The following is a 19,032-nucleotide window of genomic DNA, read 5'->3' on the forward strand; positions in this document are numbered from 1 at the left end:
CTAGTGTCATACCACTATACCATAGACCAGTGTCCCACTCACAGCTCTTCAGACACTTCTTAGAGTAGATGGGAATGAACACAGAGAGCTACATCTGGAAAATGTGCATAGAGTGAGCCACTCTGGAGCACCCAATTCTAAGTGGCATGTCTTCCCCAGGGCCATCTCCCAAAGCTCATGGATCTATGCAGAAGAGGAGGTGGAAAATTTAAGAGTCAGAGGTGATGAATGAGTCCAAGGAAACTCAACAGAATTGATGCACATATGTGCTCACAGAGACTGAGTGAGAACACACAAGACCTGCACAGGCCCAAGTCAGAAGGGATCTCAGCACTGAGAGGAAAAAGTGGACAACCGAACCAACCAAACCAAAAACCTACTTGTAATTGGTATCTGCTGGCAAAAGGAAAGTCAGTTTTCTCAGATGGACTGTCACTGGGCATATCAAGCATAGTCCAGGGCATACTGTGAAGTAAGGAGTTGGCCAACACAAAATGAACTCTATGGGGTTTTTCTTTTGAGGAATGTTTCATTTTGTTTAGGCATTTTCGTCTTATTGTTTTGTTATTTAATTTTCATGTTTGTGTTCTTGTGGTTTAAGAGAGAGAGAGAGAGAGAGAGAGAGAGAGAGAGAGAGAGAGAGAGAGATTGTCCTTAGTTGCCTGTGGTTGAGGTCTCCTGAACTCTCCCCTTCCCCATTATCATGTCCATTGGTATCTGTCTTGTTCAGGTCATGTTTAGATAGTCATGGTGGTGAGAGTTCATAGGTGTAGCTTCTGACTTTTCTAGGAGGCACAATATCACAGTAAACTCCCTGTCACTCTGGTTCTTATAATCTTTCTGTTCCCTATTCCTTAATGCTCCCTAAGCATTAGGTGCAGGAGTTGTTCTGTGACTGTAGGCGGAACTAGCTCCGCTACACTGCACTTTCATTGGTTGTGGTTTTCTGTAATAATGGTCTTCTATTGTAAAAATAAGTTACCTTGATTGGGGGGTGAGGATCACACTCATCTGTGGGTATAAGGACAAATATTAAGAATGTAGTTAGGGGGAAGGAGTGGAAGAAGATGGCGCTCACCAGCTTTTTACCTGCGCCCACTCAGCTATCTCAGGACCAACCTGAAGCTGAAGAAAGAGCAAGATCTCAGAGATCGCGGCAGACCTCTTTGGTCTCTTCACGAAGGGAGCCTCCCCCGTACGGGTACGGGAAAGGCTGGATTCCGCGCTTGTTAGAGGATTTTGGAGATGGAGGTGCTTTCCCAGAAATCCATGTGGCCCAGTATCCCCTGGATATGGGGCGAAAGAAAAAAATGTCGAATGCACTGGCCATACAGGTGGATCCTGAAGGGAAAATCAAATACGATGCTATCGCTTGACAGGGGCAGTCCAAAGACAAGGTCATTTACAGCAAATACACTGACCTGGTTCCAAAGGAGGTTACGAATGCAGATGACCCAGACCTGCAAAGGCCTGATGAAGAAGCTATTAAGGAGATAACAGAGAAGACAAGAGTAGCCCTGGAGAAGTCCGTATCGCAGAAGGTTGCTGCAGCCATGCCAGTTCGTGCAGCTGACAAGTTGGCTCCTATTCAGTATATCCGCTATACACCATCTCAACAAGGTGCAGCATTCAACTCTGGAGCTAAACAGAGAGTTATTCGGATGGTAGAAATGCAGAAAGATCCAATGGAGCCACCAAGATTCAAGATTAATAAGAAAATTCCTCGGGGACCACCGTCTCCTCCTGCACCTGTGATGCATTCTCCTAGTCGGAAGATGACTGTAAAGGAACAGCAAGAGTGGAAGATCCCCCCGTGTATTTCCAACTGGAAGAACGCAAAAGGTTATACAATTCCTCTGGAGAAGCGGCTGGCTGCTGATGGAAGAGGACTTCAGACCATGCACATAAACGAAAATTTTGCCAAACTGGCTGAAGCTCTATACATTGCTGATCGGAGGGCTCGTGAAGCTGTGGAAATGCGAGCCCAAGTGGAGAGAAAGATGGCTCAGAAAGAAAAGGAGAAGCATGAAGAGAAAGTTAGAGAAATGGCCCAGAAAGCCAGAGAGAGGAGAGCTGGGATCAAAACCCACGTGGAAAAAGAGGATGGAGAAGCTCGCGAAAGGGATGAAATCTGTCATGACAGGCGAAAAGAGAGACAGCATGACCGGAACCTTTCCAGGGCAGCCCCTGATAAGAGGTCAAAACTACAGAGAAATGAAAATCGAGATATCAGTGAAGTCATTGCTCTTGGTGTGCCCAATCCTCAAACTTCCAATGAAGTTCAGTATGACTAGAGGCTCTTCAACCAAACCAAGGGAATGGACAGTGGATTTGCAGGTGGAGAAGATGAAATTTATAATGTTTATGATCAGGCCTGGAGAGGTGGTAAAGATATGGCTCAAAGCATCTACAGGCCTAGTAAAAATCTGGACAAGGATATGTATGGTGATGACCTAGAAACCAGGATAAAGACAAACAGATTTGTTACTGATAAGGAGTTTTCTGGTTCAGACCGTAGACAGAGAAACCGAGAGGGACCAGTTCAGTTTGAGGAAGATCCTTTTGGTTTGGACAAATTTTTGGAAGAAGCCAAACAGCATGGTGGTTCTAAAAGACCTTCTGATAGCAGTCGCCCTAAGGAGCATGAGCACGAAGGCAAGAAGCAATCCTCTCCTGAAAGCCAGTGGACTCTGTTCAGACCCTGATGATGCAGATCATTGGGAAACCAACCCTTCGTAAACCATCAGGATAAAAACCAAATCTGGGCGGGAGAGCCCAGCACTACTTTTTATTCCAGGAGATGGGGGGGGGGGAGGATATTCTACTTTGGATTAGTTTTTTTTTAAAGAATGGGTTATGTTTGTGCTTCTCCCATCGTGCAGCACTTATAGGAAATACTGCCTGCCCCACAGAGAATTAAGACCACTTCTTGTATCTGACATTTTAATATTTTGTGTAAGAACTTTCTGAATAAAATTACCCCAAGACGGTGAGTTGGATAATGTCCACATACTGGAGCTATGCTACCAAATGTTGTGCTGTTTTACCTTGCAGTGGGGAAACTAAGGTCTTGTTTCAAATAAAAACATTTAGGAAAAAAGAGAATGTAGTTAGGGTTTATGCTGGTTTAATAAAGCTGTTATATAGGTTCTCTTCTGAGATCCATGATGATATTAGGCCTAAATAGCTGGCTACGTTTCCAGTACCAGACACTACCATCTTTTTTTTAAAAAAATATTTCTTGCTATCTACCGAGTTTGTTTTGTTTTGTTTTTCCAAATTCTTGTGTTGCATCAATAAGTAATTTATTTGTACTGCTTTTGTTTTTGTAGGCACTTAGATCTATTAACTTCCCTCTTAAAATGCCTTGATTGTTCCTCAAAGGTTTTGTTATGGTATTTTTGTTTCATTTAGCTCCAGAATATTTTGATTCCTTCTTTGATCCATTTATCATTTAATAATTAGTTGTTTAATCTCTAGATTTTATACATTTAGTAGGGTTTTGTTTGCTGTTAAGTTTATTGCATAATGGTTGGGTAGGATACATGGAATTATTTCATTTTTTCTGTATTTATTAATGCTTCTGTTCTAGCATTTTTCCTATATTGGAGACACTTCCATGTGCTGCTGAATGTATATATGTATATTCTTGGTATTTGGGTTGAATGTTCTATAGATCTCTTAGGTCCATTTGATATAAGAGGTCATTTAATTCTGAAGTTTCTCTTTGTTTTTCTGTCCAGATGGCTTATATATAGAAGAAATTGGAGTGATGAAATTGCCTACAATTACTGGGTTCATGTTAACCCGGGTCTTTAATTCTGTTAATATGCTTTTATGAAATTGAGCGCACCAGAGTTTAATGCATGTGTTTAGCTTTGCAGTTGGGGCACGTGCTGAGCCACCTGCAGGGCCAGCCACTCAGGGATGGAGAGGAGGTGGTACAGCTGCTGGAGGGCGTGCCCGAAGACTCCAGCTACGTGGGGCCACTGGATTTTAGCTTCAGTGCTGGCAAGAATGCTCTGCAGACATCATCTCATAGCCCTTCCCAGCTCCCCAGTCAAAGCCCTAAAAGGGAGCTGCCTTTGGAAAAGACTTCAGCCCTGCCCCCGTTGAAAGAATTACCCCCATCTCAGCCAGTTCCCACCAGGCCTGCTGGACCTGAGGAGTGGAGACTTGCACCAAGTTGAAATTGGCCAGTGAGTCCAGAGCCCCAGGGGGATGCTCCAGGACCCACAAGAAAGCCACCCTTCTTAGGGCCCCTCAAGGTCTGAGGAGGATTCCAGAGACCAAGAGCTGGCAGCTGTGTTGGAGTCCCTTAGCTTTGAGGACACCTCGGAAAAGAAAGCCTGGCCTGGAAACCCTCTTGGACTTAAGAGCAGAATGCCTGACAAAGAGGAACTTAAAGCTGAAGAACCTAAATCGACTATCTGGCCTGTCATCATTTTATCCAAGTCCCAGGCAGAGGGCCCTGGAGTCACAGTAGAGCCTCCGTCCCAGACAACAGAGCAGGAGGCAAGCGGTACTGGTGGGGGAGGGACCCCTGCTGACAGCAGTGAAGTTGTGGAGGTCAGAGTAGGCACCCCAGAGTCCGAGACAGAGTCATAGTTTATATGCATGGAGTATGGAGTCAGCTTCCTGCAGCTGTCCGGCCTACAGGCCCACCAGCTACAGGCCCACCCGGGCTCTCAATCTCAGCCAAGCTCTCGTTCCTTCCGATGTCTGTGGTGCAGAAAGACTTTTGGGCACAGCTCTATCCTCAAGCTGCATGTGCGCATATACACAGATGAGAGACCCCATGCCTGTTACCTCTGCAGTCACCGCTTCTGCCAGAGCTCACACCTGCCAAAGCACTTGCTAACGCCTTCCTTCTGAACCTGCCTTCAGATGTGCTGAGTGTGACCAGGGCTTCCAGCGTCGCTCCAACCTCATGAAGCACCTGCTGGCACATGCCCAAGAACAAAATCCCACACCAGACCCAGAAGACAAGACAAAAGTGTCAGAGAAGGCGGTTGTCCTCTTTTCCCACTGCGGGCAGACCTTCCAACCGCGCTCTAGCTTAAAGCGTCACCTGCGGATTCATGCATGAAAGACCCCAGTGGTGGGCAGTCTTTCAGGCTGAGGAGACCCTCCCAAGGAACAGCGAGTCACTCTTCGGATGCAAATAGCAAGAGGCTTTATTCAGTACACAGGTACCTGGGGCGACTTAGTCTCTCGGGAGACAAGCGCGCCTGCAGACTGGGGGAAGGTCTTTTTATAGGAAAGAGGACAGCAGAAGCAGATTACAGAAGCAAATGCATTGTTAGTGGTCAGTTGGAATGGGGCAAGGGGCACAGGTGGTTTTTCCTTTCCCAGCACATATGTATGGGAACAGATATCCTGTTAATTGATGTCCTGCCCGAATCTATGGATATAAATATCCTGTTTTGCAGCCAGGGACCCTGACCTTACTCTGCACTTACAGTCCTTCGTCAAAAGCTTTGTGAAATGACGTTACAGCAGCCAAGCTGGGATCTTTCATAGGGGGAGTTGTCTCTTCTGTGAATTACTGATATTCTAAGTTGGGCACATGTGCTGACTATAGGCATCCTGTTTCCCTAAGCAAACGGGATGTTCTCATTAGAGCAGGCCAGCTGCGGGTTCCTTATCGCTTGGGGGCCAGATGGCTGACCGGCTGACCGCAGATATCTTGCCTGGCTTCTCCGCCCTTGTTCTCAAGTCGAACTTCCCTGTTCTAATGTTACTTGTGCTGCTCCAAAGTTTAAGCCTGGCATTGCTGCTGCTTAGCTGTTTGTCTATACTGCGGGGGTCTTTCAATGCAAAGGGCAAGGATCGGCAGTCCTCAGAAGACCCCGGCAGCCCTAGCTCTCACCAGGAGAGCAAGCCCTATGTGTGTAGTGACTGTGGCAAGGCTTTCCGACGAAGTGAGCACCTGATGAGCTACAAGCGAGCCCATACTGGCGAACAACCCTTTTCCTGCCAGGCCTGTAGTCGCTGCTTTACCCAAAGTTCCCAGCTGATCAGCCACCAGCAGGTGCACACAGGTGAGAAGCCTCACGCTTGTCCACAGTGCAACAAACGCTTTGTGAGATGTGTGATCCTTGCCCGCCATCTGTTGACCCACGATGGCCTCTGGCCTTACCACTGTGCCCAGTGTGGCAAAAGCTTTAGCCAAATGCAAGACCTGACTCGCCACCTGGTCAGCCACACAGAAGAGAAGCCCTGCCGATGCAGCGAGTGGAGAGAGGTTCAGCTAGAGTGCCCACCTGGCACGCCACCAACGCATCCACACGGGGGGGGGGGGGGGGGGGAGAAGCCCCATGCCTGTGACACCTATGGTCACTGCTTCCGCAACAGCTCCAACTTGGCCCATCACCGCCGCAACCACACTGGCGAAGGGCCCTACAGCTGCCCAACCTGAGGCCGCAGTTTCTGGCGCAATGCGTACCTGCAGCGCCACCAGATCACACACACCACATCCAGGCAAGAGATGGAAGACCCCCAGGAATGCCTGGAGTGTGGCAAGAGCTTTAGTCGCAGCAGCAACTTGCTGCGCCATCTGATGGGTCACACGGGTGCAAGGCCTTACTCCTGTGCGCTGTGTGGCCGTGGCTTGAGCTGCAATTTGCACCTACTGCGCCACCTGCGAACCCACGCCAGGGAGACGCTGTACCAGCTTCACCCATGCTCCAGCAGCCTTGTTCTCTATGAACCTCCCTGCATGAGTAAGAGTCCCTGTGACGTCCCCTTCACACATACCTCCTCTTGGTTTCTCCACCTTCTGCGTCCCCATCTTTCACCCCTGACCTTAGGAATGTGTTTTCCGATGCTTTAGGTAAAGTTACCTTCTTAAAAAAATAAAGAAAAAAAGAAAGAAAAGAAAAGAAAATGAGTGGGGGTAGCATATAGCCCTGACTTGTTTCTGTTTTTAGAGGGATCACTTCTTTTCCTGTTCTTTGCCACTTAGGACAAGGCTGGATGTGGGGAAGCCATTGCTTTGTAACATGACTTAGCATTAGTTTTTAAAAATAAGTCAGAAGAAAACACAACACAAAGAGACTATGCAAAGAAAGTTTTAGTGCTGCTCCCAAGGTTCATGGTCCATTTCCTTGCCTGGATTTGTCTTAGTCATTCTGAGTAGGCATTACTGATAGAGCAGTCCTCTGGGTGGAAAGGCTAGAAAGCATTGGGGGGGCCAGTAGAAGCATATGCTATTAGAAAAACCTTCCTAACAGAAGCACTTGGGAGGCCCTTAAAGAGCAAAATACACTAATCACATGCACACTGTACACTACTATTCATAAGAATATTAATACAAAACAAGCTCTTGGGTCTTTGGGGGGAAATAGCACATATAGAAATTTCAACTTTAATATTTTCCTTAGTAATTTAAATTTATTCTTTTTATTTATTTATTTTTTCATTTTTCTCCACTCCCCTCTGTTCCTTCCCCCTCCCCTTCTGTCCTTTCCTATGGTACCCACACACCCAATGTACTCAGGAGAGTCTTTTTCTACTTCCCATGTAGACTAGATCCATGGATGTCTCTTTTAGGGTCCTTGTTGTCTAGGTTCTTTGGGATTGTGAACTGTAGGCTAGTTTTTCTTTGCTTTATGTCTAAAAGCCACTTATGAGTGAGTCCACATGATATTTGTCTTTCTGGGTTTGGGTTTCCTCACTCAATATGATGTTTTCTAGATCCATCCATTTGCCTGCAAATTACAAGATATCATTTTTTTACCCACTGTGTAATAAATGTTATTCTTTATTGTAGAGAGATCCCAGGTTAGACTGATTAAGGAAGACTGAGGAGAAGGATTTGAAATGGCAAGTCATTTTTTTTGGATGAACTACACAGTAGAGGGTAGAATTATAGTCTAGACATAGGAAAAGCCCAGGTATCCATAGAAACGTACATCTCAATGGGTCAGCAGGTCCTGGAGTAGTACATTCCTGGAGTACAACCCCTTTGTGATGTACTTCTGTTCCAGAACTTGGGGCCCCTATACTCCATTCTTATCTCACTTTTCCCACCCATTTCCTGAGACTTTCGAAGGCACTGACAGCTGTGGTTGGCTGATGCTCTAGGGTCAACTGAATCAAGGTACTTGGTTTCTTTCTGGAGAAAGGCTCTGGCTCCCTCATCCCTTCCTGTGTAGAGGAAGGTTCTTTCTGAAGGATGCTCCAATAAGTTAAAGCTGAGCAGACAGAAAGGTTAGGAGCCTGTGTAGATTAACCAAGTACTTGTGCCTTTCTTGTGTCTCCAGCAATCTTCAACACTTAGGTCCATGCTTTGAACTAAACCCTTACTGGGCAATCCCTTAAAGATCTTAGAAACTATAAGAGACTCATGTGACACTATTCTGGAGAGAAGCAGTGGTATCCCTCTTAGCTTCACAAACTTAGAAATTACCTGTATGCCTGAGATTTCCTCCATCCTCAATGACACCAAATAGCCTCCATTAGAGGGGCTACTTTTCAACTTTCTCTTCTTGAATCTTCAAGGTTCCAGAGATACCTCAATGTCCACTCACTAAATTTTTTTTGGATGACTTCAGTTTGTGGACCCCCTTGAGACAAAGCAAATTCACTGACATTCCAGTAGATGTGGGCATTCCAGCTCTTTTATCTTGGCAGGAATTTCTAAATTAGTCCAGTAATTCACATTCTCCTTAATAGATCCACCTCTTTTCAGCACAGCAAAGCCATATATTCCTTTCTTTGATCTCTGAAAACCATAAGTCGGGGAGACCATTAAACCTTCACTGACTTTACCTCAGAATACACCACAAAACATCTACACATGTTGCAGGACACTGTACCACAAAGCATCAATCTAAATTATTTAATAGGAGGCTACAGGAGAATTATTTGAGCCCAGAGTTTCTCCGTCAGCTTAGCATCATAATATCAATACCGTGTCTCAAGGGGAAAAAAAATCAAGAGTAGGTAATGATGTAGATGCATGGATTTAAATTTCAGTAGGGTCCCAGAAATGTGTCTTTTATTTAAAACTTCTTTAATATGCCTCTTAATTTCTTTAATAAACTAAAAGGTTAAAACATTTATTTATTGATGAAGGAAAAAATTCTGCTGGGTTGAGAGGTAAGCAAGTGACTGAAATTGAAAAAAAAGATTGATAAATATCTAAGATTGTCTTCAATATGAAAAAATTCTACAAATAAGCAGTATGTACCTAACAGCCTTGAGGCTAAGAAGTGTATTAAGAGTGGGAAGTCAAGGAACTATCTGAAGCTGGCAGAGACTATGGTAAAGGAGCATGGGAGGTGAAATATAAGAAAAGTATAATGATATACATGTATGAGTAGATCAGCATGAAAGCCAGCTTTTGAAAATAAACCACAAAAGCTATTTAAAAGACAAACACATTTACAAAGGAAAGTAGCTTAATGAAGAGGACAGCACTCTTATTTTGTTAGGTGCCAGCCACCAAGCTCAAGTTTGGTAGTCAGGATCCACATGGTAGAGAGGAGAATGGACACCTGTAAGGTGTTCTCTGACCTCCACAGACATATAATGGGTACACATACAAATACATACGAAATAAAAATGTAACCAATTGTTCAAACATATTTTGAAGTCCCTTTGCTGACTCTTTAACACAGATAAGTTAGTTTTTCCACTGCTCTTCTTTTTTTCTGAGACAAAGTTTCTTATATGTAGTACAGGATAGTCTTGAAGTCCTCCCATCTTCCTATCTCATTCTCCTAAGTGCTAGGGACACAGGTATTCACCACCAAGTCTAGCTTCCTAAGGAAATTTGTTCTGAGTTTTTTCCATGATTGATTTTAATTGATATACAACAATAGTGCATATACAATTAAAATATAGTATGGCTATTCAAGATACACATATGTGTGTGCTTATCAAATATGGGTAATTAATATTTCTCTGTCCTTATGTAGTCATCATTTCTATGTGAGTGAAGCTTTATAAACTCTCTCTTCTACTCTGATAAAGCTGGGAAACTAAAGCAAGGGCCTCTTACATGGTAGGTAGGAATCCTACAGGATTTAATCATGTATTGTCCAGCCTGGCCTTGATCTCACTTTGTAGCTCAGGCAGGTATTGAACATAGGATCCTTCTACCTCAGCCTTCCAACTATCTTGTATTACAGGCATAGGAATGGAACTTTGGCTTCTCGTTTCCTCCCTTACAAATTCACCATATGGAGCTATAATTTGTAGTCATTAAAAGTGTGCTGCGAAATACTTGCATCTAGCCTTCCTCTTTAGCTGTTAGGTGTTTGTTGTGCCTTCTTCTTCTGGACTCCCCACCACTTGCCTTCCAGTGACAAATGTTTCATTCTTAGCACCTGTGAAATCAGTTTTCACTTTCCTCATATGGGTGAGGATATGGGCCTGTGCTTGCCCAATTCAACATCTTTCTCTGGTCTCTTCATCTCAACGAACACTCCAGGGTGACTATTCAGGACAGATGCTTGCCCCACTCTCTGAGACTCAATCTAACTTCATATATGTTCATAGACTCCTAAGCACTAATTTTCCTGTTGACCTAATCAGGATAAAGAGGAGGACAGAAGATGCCATGTGCTGAGAGTTACTAACCATCCACACCTTCTTCCTTCACAGGATACCTTGTTTTGTTCTGGAAGAAAATCGGACGGTGTCTTTTCAAAGTCTCACTGATTCCACCGACATGAAAACAGGGAGTTCTTGTGTGAAGAGTTCTGTGGAAGACACTCATGAACCAAAGAAGATGTGTAAGGTGAGGTGACCAGGCAGGGGGTGTGCAGAAGCAGCTGAGTGACCAAGAGCCATTGAAGAAAGAGTTCTCAGAAGGTGGAAACCAGAGGCACTCAGGACAAGGACCAAAGTCTCCATAGGACCTCCATAAATCTCAGGATTTCTCTACGCACACACACACATGCACACATGCATGCACACGCACACTCAATATGTCCTTCTAAACCATCCCTGAAAACCAGATTGGTGATCTAGTCCTAAACGCATTTAGTGACGTTCAGTCCCTTGTAAGTGTGGGAGGAGAACAAATAACCAGCAGTGAGCATTTCCAGCGTAACTGGGAAATGGCTGTTGTTCACATCTCTCATTTGACCCACGCATTTCCCAGGATCAATTATCTTGATTTTCTAGGCGTACCACTGAGGTCCTCCAACACAGAGGGCATTCTGGGATGAATGGCACACATGTCCAGCAGAGTAGCTGCCAGATTTTACATTTCCTCCTTTTCTAGGCTTTCCAGGATATTTCTACATACTTTTCTGAGGAGGAGTGGGCGAAGCGAAGCACATGGCAGAAAAGTGTCTATGTGTATATGAAAAGAAACTACATCAGAATGACGGCCCTAGGTAACGGGAAGTTCTGGGTTCAGACAAGCCTGGGTGTCTCCCAGTTATTTTCTATGCCACAGTTTCTTCTCACCATATAGCATGTCCCTCTCCCACACTATACTCTCTTCCTGAAGAAATATCAAGGTGCTTGCTGAGCAAGCTGCTCTCTTCCATCTTGTTCAGGGCTGACAGTATAGCACACAGGCAGCAGGGCTCAGGCCTGCAGTCTGCACTGTTCTTTCCTGCAGTCCCTTGTTCTTGGGGACTCTTGTGTGCTGCGTCCCAGATTCTGCTTTCATTTCCCCTCTTGTGCTGTCGGTTAAAGAACAAGCACTTTGCTTCTTCTTAGGGGTCACAGTCAACCAACCAGTTTTCATGCGTGGCAAGCAACAGTCCAAAGAAATCCTGGTGGAATGTATTCAAGTTCATGGCCATGAGAATAAAGGTGAGTGGTCAAGGTCAGTCATGATGCCTGGTAAGGTCACAGGCAGGTCTTTGCTTATTCACGTTAGGACTGTGTGGAAAAGGGTTCATTTAGAGGATTATGTAGAAGACCTTGTCATATAAAAGTCTAAAAGGTTAAAAAGAACACACATTATTTTGGATAATAAGTAAATGACAAATGGGTAACAACTTCCATTGGAATGCACACCGTACTGTATCACATCCTAAACATAGGCATCCACCCTATACACATACATGCAGTCATTGACACAGAGCTACAACTCAACACACACACACACACACACACACTAACTCCCAGGAAAGCAGGCCAGATTGCACAAGCTCCCACAAGCACTTTACTTGTTCTTAAACTCTAGGCCTGAAGTTTATGCACAATTTTTGAGAGCAAAGGAGAATTATTACCCTAGATAGCCCCCCAAAACACTGAGCTAAGTCACTTATACTTCCTCATGCAGTTAACCCTTGAATATTCAAATCATTTCATGTGTTAAGTAAGTTTTTTATTATTTCACATCTGAAAGTATCGACAGTTCAAAATTTCCTGAAATCAACTTAATATTACGAGGCAAAAGAAATGTCCTGGAATAGGATGAGGCAGTTATGAGACCGGGACAACATTTCATAAACAATCACAAGGAGACTTCGAAACTGATACTGTAGATAATGCCTTTGTCATTAATAAAGTGAAAGAGAGCCATGCTCCGCCCATTCCTCCTCCATGAGTATGCTGTAACCCTCCACTCTAGCATTCCCTAAACTGGCAGGATTCTGAACTTTTGAAATACTTACTAACAAACAAAACCTTCTGACTTCTCACTTTCCATAGACAAACATTCCGAAGGGACTTCTGGCATAAAACTAAAAAAACGCATAAAGGTGAGTATCACCTATTTCTGTAGGAATGCTCCATGTTTGCCTTCAGTTCACGCCCACATTGTTGAGGATAGTTTTCTTTTTGGTGGTGGATGAGTGTATAAAATATATTTGATACTTAAAGTATAAAATTTAATGTGAAGCATCACATATTGTTTCAAATGACAATTCTAACTGTATGGAAATTCACTGGGTTGTATAAACTTTGGGCCTGGGTAATTATTTATTTGCAAGATCCTGTGTTAAATAATACCCAGTGAATTAAAATACCCTAAATCACATGGCAGAAATACTGCCTGTAGATTACTATTTGCCAAAATGCTTTATCCAAGATTCTCTTTTATAGTTGACATCACTGAATCTAGATCCTCATAATGAAAATGAAGGACTTGCCTCTGAAGATGCTGCTGCTTCCACTGCTTCCACTGCTTCCACTGCTTCCACTGCTTCCACTGCTTCCACTGCTTCCAATCTGCCAGGTTGAGTGCAATCTAATTTGATGTGGGATTCCCCTCTGTATGTGTGAATAGCATTGATAATAAACTGTCTTAGGCCTGTGATAAGGTAGAGTAGAGGTAGGTGGGGAAAACTAAACTAACTGCTGGAAGAAAGGTGGAGTCATGGAAAAGCCATGGAGCTGCCATTGGAGATAGACATGTTAAAACCTTGCCAGTAGACCACGAGCCTCGTGGTAAAATATAAAATAATGGATATGGGTTAAATTGAGATGTAAAAGCTAGCCAATAAGAAGTTAGAGCTAATGGGCCAAGCAGTGATTTAATTAATACAGTTTCTGTGTGCTTATTTTGGGAGTCTGGACGGCTGGGAAATGAACAAGTGACCTCTTACACTAATTCCTGTTCTTGAACATAATTTCTTCATTCTTTTTCAATATGGTATTTTATTTAAAGTTTGAGGATTTTATATAATGTATTTTGACCATAGTCACACATACCCCACTCTTTCACCTAATTAACATAAAACATCTTTCCTAGATGTTTTTCCTCACTTCCCCACATTCCTCAAATTCATGTCTTGTTTGTTATTGTTTAAAAATAACCAGCCAAGCCCCATTTGTGCTGTCTATATACTAAGTGATGTGCAATCATCCACAAGAGTATGGGCTGACCTAATAGGGGCCATACCCTTAAAACCGACTCTCCCTCCCACGAAAGTCATCTATTGTCAACAGCTGCTCATAGAGGTCTGGAAGCTCATGAGTCCCTACTCCTTGCTAGAAAGCTGACAGGCTTGATTCTACGCAAGTCTTATGTAGGAAAAGACAACTCCTGTGAGCTCTTGAGTTTGACACTCCTGCCATGTCCATAAGACACTATATGCTCTGTTCCTCCCTGTCCTCTGCTTATTACAATCTCTCTATCCCCTATTCTGCAATGGTACTTGAGCTTGGGAGGAATGTGTGTGACATTTATGTTCAGTGTTTATCTAAACAATCGATAGACACTTATTTTCTGCAGTCTAACCAGTTGGGAGCTTCTGTATTAGCCACCACTCACTGTACAACAAAACTTCTCTGGTAATGACTGCGAGCTATCTATGCATAGAGAGATATGGATTTAGAGGTTAGTTTGTACTACATTCATTTAGCAAAATCATAGTAATGGGTTTTCCCCGTGGGGCCTGTGCAACCACAGGTTCTTGGTCAGATTTACAGTACCAGGACTGCATGTCTTCAATCACAGCATTCTAGTAATTAAAGATGAGGATCAGCACAACTGTGCGAATTATTGGCCCGAACAGCAGTTTCATTGGTTCTCTAGTCCATAGCCCAAGCCACTGAAATGCATTCATGTCTTCTTTCATTTCTGAAATTTAGTCAGGCATTCTCCCATAGTCTGTTCTTTTATCCTGACACTCACTGTCCAACCAGGAATCACCAACTGGCCTCTGCTCTGTAAATGGCCCATGTACTCTTCTGACTGGAAATGACAGGGCTTTCACTGTGGACTCCTCTCACTGTTATCGACTCCAGGACATATCGACACCTGGAAACTGTCTGCCTCACAGACCCAGGGACCCTGAGAGATACCTGACAATTTATGAAATGGTAGTTTCCACGGCTGCAGGTTCTAGTCTAGTGTAGAAAGTTTAGGGAGCTGAGAGTTCGTGGCCAGTGAAGGCACAGTTAAAGAAGAGCAAGTATTCAGTTTTATTATTATATCATTTAAACAGTGTTTCCATTTGGGTGTGTTGGGCATGCCTATAATTGCAAAGTTCTGTAGGGTCATTATATTAAGACTTTTCTAGGGTACGTGAAGGGATCTTGTCTTAAAACCAAAATCAATCAACCAACCAACCAACCAACCAACCAAAACCCAAAAGAAATAAAGAGTGGGTATGGAGAGACTGTTCAGTGGTTAGGGGTATCTGCTGTTGTTCCAGAGGACCGGAGTTCAGTTCCTAGCACCCACACTGGGTAGTTCACTATTATGTCACCCCAGTTCCAGAGGATCTGACAAATCCATACATATGTCACACATACGCAGAGGCATACACGTGCACACATAAATAAAAATATAAATATAAAATAAAAGGCAATAAGTTGTGTTTCTAATGAAGGATAAAACAGGAAAGCTATACTAGATGATGGGGGAGGGGAACCAAACAGTATACTGGATGGTATAACCTGAAGTGGCCTTTGGTCTGTATTGCTGTATGGTTAATAGCTCAGTCTTTGTGAGCTAGCAGATGTAAAAATCAGACAATGGAGAAGGCCTATAGGCTCATGGAAGAAACAAGCCTTGTTCTTTTCTGACAAAACAAGGCCCTAAACCATCTAACGCTCACGTACTAATCCCTCCCTATTTCAGGAGCTGGTGACATTCAGGTAAATGTCTGGAGTAACCGGTTGAGGAAAAGGAAGAAGCGAGTGATCCATGAAGAGATCAGGGATCCCAAATAGATGATGACGGAATCTGTAAGTGGTCCTTTGACACATCTCCCAAACCCCAGAATACACACTTTTCTCATATGGTATTGGATCAGTCATCCACTTCTAGTCTTTGGGGGTGCTACACTGAACCTGAAGTACTATGCCATGCTTCCTTTACTTCAAAGCTGGGTCTTTTGGAGACCTTCCCTACCCAGGATGCTGTGGGCTCCCAAAACCCAGGTCAGCTCTCAAAGTACAAGCCATGCCTTCCTCTGGTTTAGGAATTCAAAGAGAATGTGAGGCAGTCACTGTGCTCTGAGCAGAGGGTTGAGCTGTGGAGCAGAGGCTCTGAGGTTTGGCTGGAGGGAAGCATGTAGGCTTTGAAGGATGGGAGGAAACAGACCAGTGAGTAGGTAGTGTGAACTCACTACCATTTCTTTTCTTTCTTGTTTCAACCATAGAGTCGAAATAATCCCAGGATGAGAAGAAGAATGTGGTGGGAATTCTGGATCATTGCCATGACTTTGAAAGACTAAATATCAAATATATCTATCTCTCTTTATAGATATATGCATATATTTATTTATAAAGAGTCACTAAAATTCGAAGTATCGGTTTTCATATTATTTGTCAAGTGATCTCTTAGCAATTTTGTAGGATGTGTCAAGCACTCTGTCAGGACTTTGCTCCCTATTGACACTGTGATAAGTCCCATTAGAATGTTCTTCCTTTTGCCAGGCCATCTTTAAGCATAAATCTTGCTACATGGCATCTGGTCACACTGGGGAGACTACATACTACATGCTAATCATTCTGTTAATATTCTTACTGTGTAAAAAGCACTCTGGTAGAATATCAATGTTTCAAGCAGACAAGATGGCTCAGTGGTAAAGGATCCTGCTTCCAAGCCTGATGACCTGAGTTTAATCCTAAAGACCCACATGGTGGCAGAGAGAACTGATTCCTGATAATGTCTTTTGATGTTCACGACTGTACATACACAACATATATATTCATATATATATATGAAGATAAAATAAGTCTATCAATATTCTACTCAGTGAGACATATTCCTAGTGCAAACAGCTGCTTGTCTGTCCTGTACCTGTCTTAGGGACCATGAGCTATCAATCATCCTTTGCACTGAAGCATACTGCCCTTTCCTTTGCCCAGGACTACTGAGCAGAGTTGTATTGTTTACTTTAGCACATTTCTCTGTATGTGAACGCACATGTACATGTCATCACTATGGTCAGCTGTCACCTGCCATGCTCCACTAGCACTGTGTCTAGTCACAACCACCTTATTCCATTTTCTGGTCAGTATGTACTTTCACCCCTGGTTGCACACAGGTGACAAATCCAAATTCTGTGATGTAGGAGAATCTGGATTTGCCTGACAACACAGGTAACCCTCATTTACCCAAGAGCCTAAGGCTCAGTGTAGACCAATATTTGCTTCTATGAAGATTAAAATTTATTCTTTTTTAAAATTATTTATTTATTATGTATACAATATTCAGTCTGTGTGTATGTCTACAGGCCAGAAGAGGGCACCAGACCTCATTACAGATGGTTGTGAGCCACCATGTGGTTGCCAGGAATTGAACTCAGGACCTTTGGAAGAGCAGGCAGTGCTCTTAACCACTGAGCCATCTCTCCAGCCCCTAAAACTTATTCTTTTACCCTCTAATCTTACTTTTTTGGAAGAAAGTTGTAACACCTGATTCTAGGGATTGAACTCAGGTCCTCATGCATGCAAGGATAATGCTCTACCTCTCGACTATACTGGATGAGTAGTTACTGCTTTATTGCTGACTAAATGCCTGATAAAAATAAAGGAAGAAATGTTCCTTTGGCTGCTAGTTTCAGTGGGTTCCGTTGATGGATGCTTTTCCCATCCATACAACATGTAGGAGAGGATGTTCCTCCCTTCTGACTGACTAACATACCCAACAGGACCAGGAGTCAAGATGGCACTCTAGAAAAAAAAAGACACACTGACATTTAGGATTTTGTATGAACATGAATAGATAGTGAAGTAGTAACTTAACAGAAATCTAAGAAAGGTGGCCCAACAAGTGTGTGACTAGAGGCAGAAAGATTAACAGATGCCCGGATTTATCCCATGCTTTTTCAGACCTAGGCCAGCTGGCCTTGGTGAGTTCCTAATAGAACATCCCCATTGTCTCAGTGTGTGGGTGCTCTTCGAGCAGATGAGGGAGGGGGACTTGATCGGGGGAGGGGGAGGGAAATGGGAAGTGGTTGCGGGGAGGAGGCAGAAATCCTTAATAAATAAATAAATTAAAAAATAAAAAATAAAAAAAGATTAACAGATGCCAAGGACAAGGTCAGACCTGAATGGCACCAAAGTTAGAAGAGTTCAGAGAATAATGGATTTAAGGCTCATATCTGAAGAACACAGATGGTACAAATGAGACCTAGGGCTCTGGACCAATGTAGACAAGGGACACATAATCTGTGTGTGCCACAGTCAGGTCTAGACTTCATTAATATTACTTGGCAGATGCTATGAGGTGAGCTGTGTCATACACCCATCTCACACGCCATTCATATGTAGGAGCTATAATGCCCAGTGTAGCTCTCCTAGGGGTGATAGAGGTAATGCAGGTTCCTACAGCTATGGCTCTCATGAACTGGCATGTTGGCCTTGTGGAAAGGGAGGAGACAAGAGATCTCTGCCTCAGCATCATGTGAGGATGCAGAGGTGCTGATAAATGATCATGTTCAACAAAACAAGTAAGTGCAGAAATGCAGATGGTTCAAGTTTAATTTTAATGAGTAACCACATTTAAATCTGAAATCTTGTGTAACTTTGTGTGTAGGACATGAAACTAGAAAGGGTACCATAAGATGGGAGGCTGAGTCCTTAAAGAGGGAAAAAGTGTGTATACAGGGGCATGGAAGTAACAGGGACAATTGGGGAGGAAGAAGAGGGCTAGCAAAGGGGATAGACAGGGGGACAAGGTGATTGTTGGTTAAAAACCAATAACATGGGGATATGTCATTCTGAAAACCATTACTTTGTATGCTACCTTAAAACATTAAGTAAACAGAGTCCTGAGAATGAAATGCAAAGAGAAAAGAGTCTACTTCTGAAGCAGAGTTAGTGATCTTCTGGTGGAAAAAATCTTATATTTGGGGGAAACTGGGATCCACGAAAATGAAAGATGAAAACTGGCCATTCTTGTCACTCTCTAGAAATGCTCTTACCCAGTTATCTGTCTCACTAACACTCACTGTAACACATGTGAAGTAGAAACTGAAGACTACTCCCAAGGTAAATGTTAATAGTGGCAGACTGATGCCTTCCAGCTGTAGTACCATGCTCAGAGGTCTGGGCAATGGACTTTGTGTTCTAGGTTTCTGAAAAAATGGCCTAAACATTTTGTACTGAATTCATGTATAATGGAAGAAAAATATCCATGGCTCAACTGATTTATGG

The 19,032-nt window shown here is 43.3% G+C and overlaps 1 protein-coding gene and 2 pseudogenes across 1 annotated transcript; all 3 read left to right on the forward strand.

Annotated features, from left to right (window-relative positions):
- The first annotated feature begins 1,067 nt into the window (after positions 1-1,067).
- On the forward strand, positions 1,068-2,705 carry LOC121442627 (annotated as a pseudogene).
- A 1,161-nt stretch (positions 2,706-3,866) lies between these two features.
- LOC121442628 lies at positions 3,867-6,835 on the forward strand (annotated as a pseudogene).
- A 3,766-nt stretch (positions 6,836-10,601) lies between these two features.
- On the forward strand, positions 10,602-15,597 carry LOC121442651 (protein SSXA1-like). Its single transcript, XM_041644250.1, has 4 exons — positions 10,602-10,750; positions 11,240-11,354; positions 11,686-11,781; positions 15,509-15,597. Exons 1-4 carry the CDS (start codon positions 10,682-10,684, stop codon positions 15,595-15,597), a joined length of 369 nt encoding a protein of 122 aa, XP_041500184.1. The 5' UTR covers positions 10,602-10,681.
- Positions 15,598-19,032: the final 3,435 nt, after the last annotated feature.

This window comes from Microtus oregoni, unplaced genomic scaffold, assembly GCF_018167655.1.
Source record: "Microtus oregoni isolate MIOR12 unplaced genomic scaffold, Mior012 000092F_ref0000046, whole genome shotgun sequence".
In the NCBI taxonomy this organism is placed as follows: Eukaryota; Metazoa; Chordata; class Mammalia; order Rodentia; family Cricetidae; genus Microtus; species Microtus oregoni.

Bases quoted from the DNA above. Each gene is read 5' to 3' on its own strand.
- LOC121442651 (XM_041644250.1), top strand. From the start codon at position 10,682: ATGAAAACAGGGAGTTCTTGTGTGAAGAGTTCTGTGGAAGACACTCAT. The intron at 11,355-11,685 runs GTAACGGGAAGT...GCTTCTTCTTAG, and splicing joins CATCAGAATGACGGCCCTAG to GGGTCACAGTCAACCAACCA. The intron at 11,782-15,508 runs GTGAGTGGTCAA...CTATTTCAGGAG, and splicing joins TCATGGCCATGAGAATAAAG to CTGGTGACATTCAGGTAAAT.